Source organism: Aythya fuligula, chromosome 10 (genome assembly GCF_009819795.1).
Source record: "Aythya fuligula isolate bAytFul2 chromosome 10, bAytFul2.pri, whole genome shotgun sequence".
In the NCBI taxonomy this organism is placed as follows: domain Eukaryota; kingdom Metazoa; phylum Chordata; class Aves; order Anseriformes; family Anatidae; genus Aythya; species Aythya fuligula.
In genome coordinates, this window is record NC_045568.1 from 58333 (window position 1) to 72914 (window position 14582).

Genomic DNA, 14582 nt, shown 5'->3' on the forward strand with positions numbered 1-14582 from the left:
GAAAATTGCAACAGTTTGCAACCAGCAAGTGGTTTGATTCCAAAGACAATCCAATACCTAATGCTTTGTGAGCACATCTGTTAACTTTGATGACCATTACTGAAGTCCTGAATACAAGTAATTGGAATCTCAGCCATTTTCATATTCCCCACAGGCATAGCAACACCACACTACAAATATTGGACAAGTCATCAAGACTTCATTTAGACCTCAGTCTATACTTGCATTGCTAACCAAGATGAACCGACCTTAAGTAATATACTTTACATAACTGATGTCAAACAGTTCAGTTAAATACAGACTTCACAAAAGTATAGTGAAAACTTAAGCTAATGACCCAGATTCTCTTTTCTCTCAATCAATAAAAAAAATATTGCAACCATGGAATTAAAGTGGGTGCATGGCTGATGCAAGGGAAACCTTTGATTAAGTATGAAAAGCATACCTCCAGCATCCCAGGTTGTAGAGATTATTGAAAAGTTGTGGATAGCTGAGATCAGCATTTCCACCTAGCACGGCCCTGACTTTGTAGAATTCCATACATCCACAACAACTTATGTAACGTCAAGAAAATGTCTTTCAGAGGAATTTTAATCTTAACAAGCCATGAAAATCTTGCAGAATACATGAGCTAATACATAGGGCTTCACACTAATGGAAAATTCCACTGTGAAGGCAGACCAGAAGGTAGTGGTCATGCAAGTCATCCTGGCTCATTGCTGATCCTACCTTACATCTTAAAAGCCTGAGTAGTTTTGGAGATAGTTATGCCTTCTCCTCATTTGGTAGTGGCTTTCTACAAGCACTGAAGTTCTTTTGATGCAGTTACATGTAGAAAAATTGTTACAACAATGGGCAATTGATGGTGTAAGCACATTCTAACTCCTCAGAACTGCATGACTTCTTTAAACAAAACATTGCTTTTAAAAATTAAAAATAATAGGAAAGAACCAGAGGGGGAAAAAAAAAATACGTATTTTACACTGCAATTCAACTTCGTTGCTGCAGTGGGTACTTTTTTTACTGGTATGACTGGCCAGGTTTTTCAGCTGAAAAGAGTATTTTAACACTCAAATTGGTCAGATCAGGCCTATAGGGACCATCGCTTGGTCATATTAAAATATAATTTTCACAGCAATTTGATTGACTAATCACTAGGCAATGTTCTTCTGCTCCTCACAAATGCACTACTACTGCCACTGCCTAGGTCCTTTCAGAGCCAGAGGTAACACTCTCATTGACCTTAATGGAAAGATAACGGACTATTCCTCAAGCTGTTTTACACAAGTGCTTATTTCATCTTCATTTTTGTTCTCTCCAGTGCTACATTCAAGGACATGCTTGACATTCAGTACATGTATATGGTGACTCATTTTCCCTATCATTCCTTCTAATACAGACCAACAGTGCCAGAAGCATGCGAGTAACTTTTGTATTTCCCAAGAACATACAGGTATGGTCAAAGTCTCACTTGGATAAATAGGCAGTACAAGAATCAAGCTAAGTATCAGCTACTTTGTAATCTGTTCACCAGTCATAATCTAATACGCTTCACCAAATGTTGCTTTCAATGACATTTGTACTTTGGAAGTGCTTTACAATGTAGTCCATCAGAACTGCTCTTTTGACAGCTACACCATGAACATGGGAAGATCTACAAGAAAGGAAAAAAAAAACACCAGGTAAACTTTGCAAACACCAAAGTCTGTCAGTCAGCTCCTCGAAGTGGACTCACCTGTCATCAAGCGTCATTTCACACCTCCCTACCTCCCCCAACCCTTAGAAATGAGGCAGCAAAGCAGCAATAATAAAAAGCACTGTTCTTCAGGAGGGGAAATGCGGTGAAGAGGAATAACAATACATCCTGAAGTAGTAAGATTTTCAGAACTGACTATTGATTTAGATTCACCAGCTTCTGGGCACTCAGCTAGTTGTATTTTAAGCAGCCTAGATTTCAGAAAGTGCTAGACGCCCAAGTATAAAAGTGGCATCCTGGAAAAGGCCTCAAAGAGAGCCACTAGCAACAGCAAAAGGATTAATTTAATCAGTTTTTGCTTGCTTGCTTTCATACATACCACTAGTATTAACACTCTGCTTGATCCAGTCCACAAAAAACGCGATATTTGTGTATACTCCTGGGTAGCTCTTCCTTCCACAGCCCAAGCCCCAACTAGTGATTCCATGAAGGGTATAAAATCCTGAGTCATCTTCTGAAGGACAAACTAATGGGCCACCAGAATCACCCTGCGCAAGGACAAAGGAATCCTGTTACAATCCAAAAGCACTCCTTATGTTTTTAAAAGATAACTTCAGCTACACAATAGGCTCAAGGTTGCTCACGTGTTTGGGTGTCCCTGTTTTTAAGGGCAGTGAGAGAAATAACCGTTTGTCAAGGGATGTACCTTTTTATACAATATGAATAATTAAAATCCTACTGTTAAGGTGTGTTCCACTGTAAATCACCTACAGCCTGTTTGCAAGAGAACAGCTCCTAGGGAGGTTTCAACATTCCCGTCTTTTCAGAACACATCTGGACATACCCCAGGTATTAGAAAGCAAAGATGATGTGTGCAACTTACTGTGCATGAGTCCTTGCCTTCTTCCAGAGGGAATCCAGCACAGATCATCCTCTGAGTCACTTTACTGGGCAGATTTATGTAATAGGTCTGACATCTGTCAAGCACCAGGATAGGGACTTCCAGCTGACGTAGTTTTTTACTCTTTTCTCTGTCTTTAAAAAAAGAAGAAGAAAAAAAAACATTTTAGAAACCAGCAGAGGTATTAATTAATGATACGATACCTGCCTCACCTGACATCACAAAAAGTGAGGAATATCTCTGGGTCCCTTCAGTTTTGTCTTCCTCCAGAGCAGGACTGCTCTCCACAGTATCTCTCTAGTGCTTTAGACAGCCTGCTTATTTAGGGCTTCCAGAAAGCAGCTTTACTCTTCTCTTTTTCAAATAGCCTAAATCTCTATTATCTGATTGCTTTACTCCTACTCAGATCCACGCATGTCTAGCTGAGCTTACACAAGCAAAAACTTCTTAGCAAATCAGTTCTCCAGGAGACTAAGTATAGATAGAATTAACATTACAACACAGAACGAACCATAAGAGACAGCCACAGCCTGATCAGCCCTCAAAAGGGCAAAGACTACATACCTTCTTCATGTGTCCCCCATCCTGTGACGATGCACACCGTTGAAGGCTGAATCACTTCGTCCTTCGCAGGGAGGCACACTGGCCGCACATAGTGGTTGAATTCTAAGGGCTTGGCCAGTTGCAGTAAAGCAATATCTGAGTCCATCGTGGTTTTGTTAAAGCTTGGATGTATAATATACTGCTTCACTGATCTTTTCTAGGAAAGCAAGGACATTGACATTTGCTGAGTGACTTGAGAATCTGAGTCTTTGGTTTTATAAATCTTCTTTTAAAGCTCTTTTAAAATCTCTTATAAATTTGCACAATGTCTGAGGAGGAAGAAATATTTATAAGAAAGCAGGTAACTTCAGCAGCTGCTTTTATTAAGAAGTCAGGGTTATGCTTCTTGGACATGGATCAGGAAATGTGCAGGAAGCTTCATCCACCAAATGTAGGAAAAGGGTCTTGGAAAAACATTTGTCCAGTCTGAGCAAAGTGGAAAGCTGTGTCCTCATTATTTCTGGGAACTATTACCAAGCCAACTATTACCAAAATTTAGAAACAATACACTCCTCAGACATATTCCAGGATACTGAGCTTTACACTTCATTAATGGTGAAGACAGGTCTATATTGATGCAAGTTCTCTGTCAGTCAAATAAAAAACGTTGTACAAATGCAGATTAAAACCAGCATTCAGGCTGTTAAATTGCTGCATCATGAACAACTTGAAAGATACATTTACATTAAAAATGTATTTTGTAAGATTGATATGCTTTCTGTTATTAAGCAGAACTTATAGTACCTGTCTGTATTCTTGCTCTGTAAGATCATGAAGTCCTGTGACCACCATCCATAGGTCTCTGTACAGTTCCCTGCCAAAAAAATATAAATACAATATAAGCCCATTCTCAGGCTGCTATAACAACATTCATAAAACGTGAGAATCTTATAACCTCCCTCACCCAAAACAAATACTAAAGCCCTACATATTCCTGGACCAACACCACCTGAGGACCACACTACCATACAAATCTATGGAAATCTCATGATGAGGCCATAGCATATCTCAAACACATAGTGAACTAACAGAAAGATAAGATTTATAAAGACTTAGAGTGTCTGCTGCAGGACTCAAGACCTGCATGGTCAATACCATCCAGGGATGGCGCTGGTCCCTATCTTAATGAAAAAAACGGGTAACCTATACATCATAACTACTCATCAAATGATATGAAGAAATGTAACAGGTACATTTCATTTCATTCTCTGTTATCTTAACCAAATCCTTTCAGCTCCTTGAAAACATGTCATAACTCCCTGATAAAATCACATTAAGCCATGTACACAAATTCTGATGCATTGGCAATGTGTGACAGAAAAATCCTCCTTATTGTGGCTCTTAGAGCAGTACTTTCAACACAGTACAACAATGCTCCAGACATAAAATTTTGCAAACTAATATTTAGAAACTTAAAAGACAAAGTCAAAAATTCAAAACAGCATTTCCATTTCAGAGTTCAATAGAAAATATACATGTACATATCTAAACATCTTTGTCATTCTTAGCTTTTGAATGCTTCCTCTCATTTTCAAGTAATTACTACTTTATTTAAAAATTGGTCCAGAATATCTCATTATCAGGGAGGATTTTTATAAAAGATTTTAATGACTCAAGATGTGTCATTTTTAATGACTCAAGATGTATGTGAAGTTTAATTTATGTGAAGTATGTGAAGATTAATTTAAAATCTAAGTGTGATTCATTTGAAATTGGTAGTTCAGTCTATGAGATGAATAATTAAAGTACATTTTATAAAGTGTTTATAAAAAGAGTCTGAAAGTCTCACAGACTGCCCTTTTGGCTTCTGTGCACAAAACCTTCCTTTATGTCCTCTTAAAGTCTATATAAATTTAGTAATTTTAAGACTTTTTGATAGGTTGATTCTACCTAGAGGAAATCATGCTCTGCAAATGACCCAGAGAGAAACTGCCTGAGAATAAGCAATGGATGACAAGATGACAGTGTCTTGTCATCTCTTCTGTAGACTGATCTGAAAGGAAACCAATCCTACAGAATGAGGCTGCTTCCTAAGTAGCCACTGTAAGGCTAATACGTGTGTGTAGAGAAAGAGTCCTGACTGAGTTGCAAGTAGGTAGTAACCGAAACCATGCCAGCCTCCCTAGGCAGGACCACCACACTGCAGAGATGCACTGTGCAATCGCAGATATTCACAGCAGAGGGTTCATCCCAGTGTACTTACTTAGAATTAAAGCAATGAGCAGCTGTGACAACCCATTCTTTGGCAAGGACAGCTCCTCCACAGATATGCTCATTCGAAATTTGTATGCTGACCTGCCAAGGCCATGAGTATGGTACTGCTTCTTCACCTCCAATTATCCTACTGAAGATGAACCTGGGCTGATTTGAAGGCACTCCACAAGTATCATCTGAAACAGAAAAGACCCTATACTCTTTGCAATTATTTTCCAAGATGCAGGGTGTAAAACTGACTGACAGGCTGTAAAACTGACTGACAGGCTGTAAAAATGACAGTGTATTGCTCTAAGTGACTTAAGAAGATGAAGGAAACAAGCAAAAAATGTCTTCTATTATTCAAAAGCTAAAACATAGAAATCTTACTATTCATCTTTTATTTCCACAACACATCCTAAGGAAAAAATCTTAGGACAACTCAGAATGCAGCCATTAAATATTTGGAGAAAACACCATTTCAGTCCTAGAGGTACTCCACATTCCCATGAAGAAAATATACCTCAGGTTGACATACCTGTTGTAACCTGTATTTCTTCTACAGTCGTATCCATATCTTCAAAAACTTCTTCACTAGTTGAATTCAGAGTATCTAAATCTAGCAAATGAAAATAACAAATGTGTTAGTGGGTTGTCTTGAATGATACTTTTATTTCAAAATTATTTTTATTTCCCTATTATCATTTTTGTAGAAGGAATAGATTTCTACAGCAGGGGCCTGTGTTATTACATATTCACATGGTACTAAAGTATCATTTAAAATGTACCAAAATACTTTTACACAAAACAAAACCCTGAGGTTTGGGGGAGATCCATTGTTTCTCTTTACCTGCTCAATAAGTCATTTGTTCAATGTCTCAATAGGTTCATACTATTTTTCACTGAAACTATGTATTATGTGAAAATCTCCTAGAACAAAATCATTCTGAATATCCAGATTCAGTGCAGAGCCCTTTGTGCTGCCCCAGTGAGGCAGTCTCCCAAGTTACTTCTATTACCTGTTACATGAACAAAAGAGATTGTAGCTTTGAATCCTTCAAAGGTCTTTGTTTCATCAGAGTGAAAGACAACAAGCATCAGAGCAGAGGAGCTTAAAACAGGTGCTGGTAGGTCAAATCCACAAGACTTAGCTAAAGATCAGAAAGCAGATGTTCACAGCAGATTAGAAGGTAGTTTTTCATCCTTATCTCTTTCAACAGTCTGTGCATTCCAGCTGCCACATAGGAAGGTTAAAAAATAATAATAAAAAAAGAACTATACACAAGAGAGAAATAGATAACCAGACTGAGGCTGAAGGACAATTCTATTATTCTTGTCAGTCTGTTTAGTAATTATCTCGTAAGAGCAAGGAGAATCATGTATCATTGTGCAAGATACTATTGCAGCACTCACGCTCTTAGGTTGCCATTACATATAGAACACACTGGAAAATTGGTTTCCTTACTGCTGTTTCAGCACTAACATCTGCCAGTGCTAATCTAAGCAACAGCATTAATTAGTGTTGAAAAGATTCGATTGGCACAGGTCTTCCTTTCTTTTGATATAAGCCAGGGGAATCTCTATCAGGGTGGTAAGAATAACATGAATGCACATCTGGAGTGAAGAAAAACTGGACTCTGAAACCCATGGGTTGCTTTCTGTTCCTGATCTGACCAACATAATTACTATAAAAACAAATTATTGTCCTAAATTCTTCTCTTCATTTACATGAATTCAGATTTCATTCCATATAGAACTTAAATACACCAAATAGTTATTAGATGTCTTTTTGCCTCAACAAGTGGAACAGAAGAACCAATACATGTATTTTCATGGTACTCAAACTGGTACCTTCAACATCACCCAAGATTCTAATGTTGAACTTGGTTTTACACTGTAAAACAGAGCTACTGAAAATCATAGGACTGATAGTTCATCCCCAAAATATGTTGAAAATCAAAAGTCAAACCAATTTCCTCCTCTTTTCCCACATCTTCATATACAGTCACAGCATCGTAAGAGCAATCTTCACTCTCTTCTACTTCAAAAGATTTGTATGTAAGCTTTACATTAAAGAAAAAAAATATTGTTAAATTCACAAATTAAAATTCAATTATCTACAAAAACATCTTTAATAGTCTCAAAGATTATTTTAGGGTCATTCAGACCTCTAACAAGTGACACGTCATATTAAATTTCATAGAAAAATGTGTCAAAATAAGATGACACATGATAAACCAGAAAATCCTATTTTACTATTAACCTAAAGGAGAAATCAAAACCTATCTGGCTTTTGGGATGGAAAGCAATTTCTCTTAACTGTATCCAGCAGCATTATTCAAGGTTATGTTGCTAGATCTTGTTTGTCCTTAGCAGCACGCTTTTGTGTCTACTAAATGTTACCCGCTTCCATTCTGTAGACACAAGAAGCACTCATATTATACCTTGATTACATGGTCCTCTGGTGCACAAATAATCCATTGACAGTCTGCCAGATTACTGTACTGTTCTGGATAGTGCATGCTTTGTAACACTCCTTCTTCAAAAAGGATGGCTATGGACTCACAGCCAGAATCTGGAAATCAATATAAAAAAAAAAAAAAAAAAAAAAAAAAGGAGGCACCTCTTAAATCATTTGGAAAAAAAATAAAAATAAAATCCAGAAAACCTCTCATGGTGCTTTCACACAATTGAGAAAGAAAACAGAAAAAGAGCAGCAAGCTAACTTCTTCTGTGTTCTCCTCCAGTTTATTTTTTCAGGCAACCGCCCAAGAGCACAGACAGGTATATTACTAGACTTAGACTTACTAGGAAGTATATGTGGTGTAAGAGCTTTATACATCATGGAAAAACCAGTTCCATAATCCTTGCTGTCAGAAACAAATTTCAGCCTTATACTATTGGAGCCAATCAAAATAGGTAATGGAAGATCTCCTCCACAGAATTTTCCTGTAACAAGATATCAGATAGTAATCATAGTTCAAAATATTTAGTCACTTGAGAAAACTTTGAGGTACTATTTTTTGTACCTGGCTATAAAAAAACAAAGATGAAAAGGAAATTGCCTACCCAATCCCCTCTATTCACTACTAATCCATTAGTCCAAATAAAAGAAAATAAAAATATTAAAAGTAGAATTAAAATATTAAAAATTGAAAATCCTTGACACCATCAATTCACATGCTGACACAGCTCCCTAACAGGTATTCTTCCATTCTTTTCCCCTCATAACCTCTCATCATTTAGTTCAGATCACATGTCACAATGTGTTCATTATGAAAACATGAGTAAAACATCATCAACTGCAATGTCCTCTCTAGGTTTGGTTACCTTTAGAACAAAAGGTTATGCTAACAGATTATTTCAAAGAACAAGAGGACAGTAACTCACCAAGAAGTCTGTTGTCTTTTGAATATACTGATAAAGAATCAAAGTCACAAAATGTTTCTGGTTCTATATCAAAGTGGGAAAAATGAAGCAATATATAATTTCCTTCCGGTACAAGTAGAGTCCATACACACAATCTGGAATGATAGATTTGTTCCTGTTGTCAAAACTACAATGAAAAACAACCACACAGGTACCAGGAAGAGTTTCTGGGCAAGGTTTCCATTTGTCTACTCACTGGTGGTTTTGATAGAACTGTTTGAGACTTCCAGGAAAATGTAATTCTCCTTCACTGTCTGGGAGTTTGCCATCTTGAACACCACAAAATGCTGCATTGCAGAGTAAAAACAAAATAGGAAGAATACATTTGCAATTATCTGAGACTATTGTGAGACTCAAGACTGCTCAGCAGTAACTTGTAACTGATGTTGTAACTGTAACTGATGTTGTAACTTGTAACTGATGGCAGAATGATGCTGGGTCTTTCCTGTCTTCCTTCTTTTATTTAAAATTACAGCAAGCCATTTTTAAAGCACAGAATTTGAAGGCAAAAACCAAGCACTGCCAGTGCCCTATCATATTTTACTGTAAAAATGGCAGTGCTTGCTTTTTACCTTGAATAAACTATTTGCTAAATTAAGATTTTGGTTGAAGTATTTTTCAGGGACAAAAAATGCATATCACAAGACATAAGTATTCATTGCTGTCCATTTATAATAATGTTCCTAGCTATATTACAGCAGGAAACTTCTGTAACAGTACAACATGGTATTGGAAGAAGCAAAAGATTTTCTGTTGAGATAGCTACTGCTGCAAACTATAACTACTTACAAAAATTGTCTCCTCTTGCCTTTCTTTCTCCTTGCCAAGGTAAGCTAGTAAGACATTTATCAACACTTCATGGAAAAAAAAAAAAAAAAAAAAAAAAAAAAAAATATTTATTTAATTTAACGATTATCTTACCTAAATTGTCCTAGGAAGACCAGTAAAAAATTTTAAAAAGACAAACACCCAATGCTCATTGGTATAAACAAGTCTATGCAAACTGACTGTGTCATTTGTCATCTGAGAAATTTCTAGATAGTAAAAACTGAAATTCTATGATCTAGTTCACAGGAGTTACTATTATCCTTATGTGAAATGGTATGTAGTTGAACCGTGCCCAAAAAAACCCATAAACATACCAAAATCAAAATAAAACTTCAGTTGTAAAACAAATTATATCATATTTCCTTTTTTAGTTATTTTTGCTTTTGATTTTGTTTTTTATATTTTATTCACAGAAATGGACATCAGACAAGTAGATTCATCATAAACTGCTCAGAAATACTATCAATTTATCTCATACTTCCTGCTTAGAATCTATATTATTATACAGAATCAACCTCACTAACTGGATTTCTTGAATTACTTGAGGCTCTGTTCTATATTTTTCCCATTAATCCTATTTACATTTCAAAAAAAGGTATTGCTTTTCATACGTAGCTGTCTTAAGGGAAATTCCTTTCTGAAGTCACCAGCACATAAGTAGTATCCTACATAAGTTGTTTTTTGTTTGTTTTTGTTTGTTTGTTTTTTAATTGAGTCAGAAGAAAAAAGTGTATTTTTAAAGTATACATTTTAAAGTGCATTGATGAGTCATGCTATAAATATGTTTCTTCCTTCACGGATTATATATCAGACTATTCAGGGAGCAGGTTGGTTATGCTCTAACACAGATAAAAGATTCTGAAAAAATACTGTACTCACGTGTAGAACTTTTCATTTTCAGGTCTCATAAGGGAGGAAGGGGGTGAAAAAAAGAAGAATATATTAGTGTAGTTTTGTATTCACGACATACATTCTATTTTTAACAGTGTGAAATAGTAAGTTTATACAGCTAGCACTGACACAAATTTGAATGCTTCCTGGGGACATATTGCCTACAGTAAATTAGACTTGGAACTAAAACAAAATTGCAAGTTCATGCAATGCTAATTTCAGAATAAACAATTCTAGAGCAACCACTGCTAGAATTAACCACATATTGATAGGCTACTGCTCAATCTGAGCAGCACTCTCTCTCTGTTTTGAGTAGATATGATACATTTCAGGGAAGCAGAATCCAACTGCTTCCACCACATCAGGGACACAGAGACATTGAGCCTGACAGCAGTTACACTCCAGATTCTTTGCACCAGTGCAACAGTGTAAAAGAGTGGCAAGTGAATCTAGGAAATTTTTATTTTTTTTCCTCATCATTTTTTTTAAAGCATTGACTAACAAAACCTCTCAAACACACCTCCTCAGTTTTCCAATTCTCCACATACATTTTATTACAATCACCTTTATCTTTAAAAGAACATAGCTCAAACTGGAAGAAAATATTAATTCAGACTCTTAATGCTCTGAGTGACATTAACACCTAGACATGATGTTATTTATATCTCCATCTGCATGGCTTTGGAAGTGGTTGATAATTTTCATGCTGCTCCATTGTACAGAGGACATGTAGCCTTTTGGGCAGAGTAAGCAGAAATGCTTCTGAGACCATGACTTTTTCCCATCCAGTCAAATGCCCAATAAACACATTTTAGCTGAGAAAAATGATAAGCAACTTCAAAGAGGTGCATATGGAATTTCAGAGACTTTCAACTGGTTAAATTTCCACTTAAAACCAAAAATACCAGGCTAACTGGCTAGCTGGATAAAAGGATCCTCCTTAAAGGTAATACATGAATAAGTAATACTAAATAAATAAATATATATATAATCCAGGTAAAAGACAAAGTGGAAGAGAAATAATTGTTTACAATAATCTCAGTTTGGTTTTGGCAATTACCAATCAGTACCATCTACTTAAAGGCATTGTGAAAAGCTATAATACTTTGACAGGAATAATGGGATAATATTAGTACTCTATCTTGAAAAAGATAAATGAAATGTTGTTATGAGACAGAAAAGTTTTCACAAAGAGAAATTACTGTGGAGACTTAATACCAGCACTCATATTTTCTTGAATCCACGAAAGTACTGCACTGAGGTCTGTGAATATTCCTGGTGATCCTCTTTCATAATATTTCTTCTTCTCATTATCTATCCAGCCACGAGCACATCCCATCCCCCAGGAGACCACACCAGCGAGAATCCACACACCGTGCTTACGTTGGCACAAAAGAGGGCCCCCTGAGTCTCCCTGTAAGAACCCCCAGAACCCATAGCTTAAAGTGCATGCACACCAACCACTGAGCAAGCCTCTAAGAATTTGAGTTGCCTTTTTTTAATCATACTAATAAACCTGCCACAAAACAAAATAGTAGTTTCCATAAAAAAAAAAAAAAAGGCAAAAAAAGAAAAAAAAAAAGACATAGTAGGTAGGATTTTGAAGATGGGGAGAGATTAATTCACTCTGAAGCGCACATCTGCTGTGCTCCAGCATGAAAAAGAGAGTGAAGAACTTTTTTTTTTTTTTTTTTTTTTTACATGATAAGCAACAATCAATTTTATCTCACTTTCTTCCAAGGCAAAACTTTCTAACTTCCTCCATACTATGTTAGCTGCATTCACTAATCAATGTTTATCAAGTTTTCTAAAGTTAGAAAGCTCTATGCATTACTGCACTGGGATACACTGTGAAATTGCTGTCAGACACTTATCATGCAATTCACACAATAATTAAAATAGAATCATGCAATTAATAGCATTCCTCCATACAGAACTTTTCCAAGAATTCCCACATCAAAAGAAATACACTCCAAATATCACTATGTGCAGTGTATTTATTCATTTATGTGCACAGAGCCTTGAGCATCAGAGAAATACTTGTAAGTAGACAATGCCCTCTGTTCAGCTGACCTGACAGGCATCTTTTCCTCCATCTGGAAATCCAGCACACATTATAGTGTCACCTTGGATGGGCTTCTTTAAAGATGACAATGCTCTTGAACATTCCTTCCTATTCAGAATTGGTAGATTGACTTCATATAAAACTTGAGGGAGTACTCCATCTGAAACACAAAAAAACTGTTCATAAGAAATGTTGAGAGATGAACTTAATGTCACTGCTAATACACAAACAAAAACAATTGGAAACTTGCTCTGGGCCATTTTATGTTTACAAGCATATTTTGATAAACATCCAGTTTTGCATACATAGGCAATTTTACTTGAATAAACTTCAAAGTGTCTCCAACATGAAATACGGGTCCATGTACTCTAGTGATCCATCGAGGTAATTCACAGGTAGACATAAAAGCTGGCAAAGATCCCATTTTGAGATTACAGTTCTTATGACCACATTATCATTTCTTCTGGGCTATCTATAGCCTATGCAAAGAAGCTCTTAGCTTCAGAAATAAGCTAACACTGCATGTTGGGACAGACATAATTTTCAAGTAAATATCTGAAACCAAACAATATGGTAAGAGAATGTTTGCTCATCTGAAAATAACTACCTGCTACACAGATACAAAGTTGCTATACAAGTCCTTTCCCATTGGCAAGAGAAGGATGAGCAAAGGAAGTAAAGACTGACACAGCCAGTGTCAATAAAACTAGAATGTTTAAGAACAATTCCAGTGACTTACTCTCATTTAAACGTCCCCAGCCACAAGTAGTACAGATATATCCTGCTTCAAACTTCTCACCTGGATCAGGAAGACATGCTGGCAAAACTGATGAACCTGCCACACATGGACATGAAGTTTCTTGATAAATATTTGAAAAAGCATTAACAAAAAAGTACTTTATTTTTTGTCTAGTTCTCTAATTATTTTTGTGGTGTCTGAAATATTAATTAGGTATTTGACAATTTATTCTTGCTTTTTCATCTTCACATTTTCCATATTTAACTATGGTCTTACTGAAGTTGAAGGCTCCATCTAGCTTCAGAAGGGCAATGTCGTAGTTCATCGGCCTTCTGGGGTCAAAGTTTGGGTGCTTAATGACATATTTAACAGGGAGTGTCTGCTCTCCATTCTCCCTGATCCTCAAATCATGCTCTCCTGCAGTGACATTCAAATACTCGAGTATGTTCCTGCAAAAGAGTAAAATAAAAATTCAACTACAGAATATTCAAAATGAAAGTAAAAATGTAGTTGTTTACAAACAGAGAAGTTATTACTACTGATACTTAATACCTTTCATCTTCAGATTTTAAAGCATTTACATTGACATCTACAGTCAATATGCATGCCCAACAGTAGAAATTGAGAAATAAAAGGACCGAGAGAAATACATTTTGCTACACCCCTGACTGTGCTTAAGTGGTTCGCTAAAGAACCAGCTCCTATTCTTGTGTTTAAAAATGTTTGATCACACTGAATTTTCAGAGAATGGAAAATTTAAGTATAGGGAAGTACAAAAAAAAAAAAAAAAAAAAAAAAAAAAACCACTTCTTTAGCATTCCCTGTTTATGCCTTAAAACGTAGTGAATCCTGCTTTGGGATTCCTAGTACTGAATCAAAATGTACAGCAAGGAAACAAAAACAAACAAACAAAAAAAAACAATCATGATGAACTTGCTATTCTGCTTCAGATTTATGCACCAACTTGATGTATTACTTTTGTGTCAGAAGGCTTTGTGCTGATTCAGGTACTGCCAGTTCTTCTTTAGTTAGTTATAGCTAATTTAACCAAGATGTGGTCACATACTATTTCAGATCAAATGTAAAATTCTAAGTGATCCTTTAGTACAAAGATTCAGTATTAACTGCCAGGGAATTAGAATGTAGAATCTCAAAATCTCTTTGAAGCCACAACAGAATCAGGACTGAAACCTTGTGTTTTGTTTTTGTTTTTTAACTAAGGCTGAATGTCATTAAT

The 14582-nt window shown here is 36.1% G+C and overlaps 1 protein-coding gene across 9 annotated transcripts in view; it reads right to left on the bottom strand.

Moving 5' to 3' along the window:
• Positions 1 to 573: 573 nt before the first annotated feature.
• Positions 574 to 14582, bottom strand: part of OVCH2 (ovochymase 2) — a 60274-nt gene continuing 46265 nt past the window's right edge. For 4 of the 9 annotated variants that reach the window (XM_032194070.1, XM_032194071.1, XM_032194074.1 and 1 more), the window contains 18 exons: positions 13622 to 13794; positions 13346 to 13441; positions 12615 to 12766; positions 11760 to 11955; positions 10530 to 10553; positions 9019 to 9109; positions 8784 to 8917; positions 8202 to 8342; positions 7838 to 7968; positions 7363 to 7456; positions 6413 to 6544; positions 5932 to 6012; positions 5404 to 5590; positions 3945 to 4014; positions 3162 to 3357; positions 2580 to 2731; positions 2076 to 2244; positions 574 to 1654 (listed from right to left, as the gene is read on the bottom strand). In XM_032194070.1, coding sequence (XP_032049961.1) covers positions 1632 to 1654; positions 2076 to 2244; positions 2580 to 2731; positions 3162 to 3357; positions 3945 to 4014; positions 5404 to 5590; positions 5932 to 6012; positions 6413 to 6544; positions 7363 to 7456; positions 7838 to 7968; positions 8202 to 8342; positions 8784 to 8917; positions 9019 to 9109; positions 10530 to 10553; positions 11760 to 11955; positions 12615 to 12766; positions 13346 to 13441; positions 13622 to 13794 — 2242 coding nt within the window. In that variant the 3' untranslated portion in view covers positions 574 to 1631. Of the gene's footprint in view, positions 1655 to 2075; positions 2245 to 2579; positions 2732 to 3161; positions 3358 to 3944; positions 4015 to 5403; positions 5591 to 5931; positions 6013 to 6412; positions 6545 to 7362; positions 7457 to 7837; positions 7969 to 8201; positions 8343 to 8783; positions 8938 to 9018; positions 9110 to 9611; positions 9677 to 10529; positions 10554 to 11759; positions 11956 to 12614; positions 12767 to 13345; positions 13442 to 13621; positions 13795 to 14582 lie in introns of those variants that run through there. The other 5 variants (XM_032194076.1, XM_032194077.1, XM_032194078.1 and 2 more) reach the window with 5 other exon arrangements.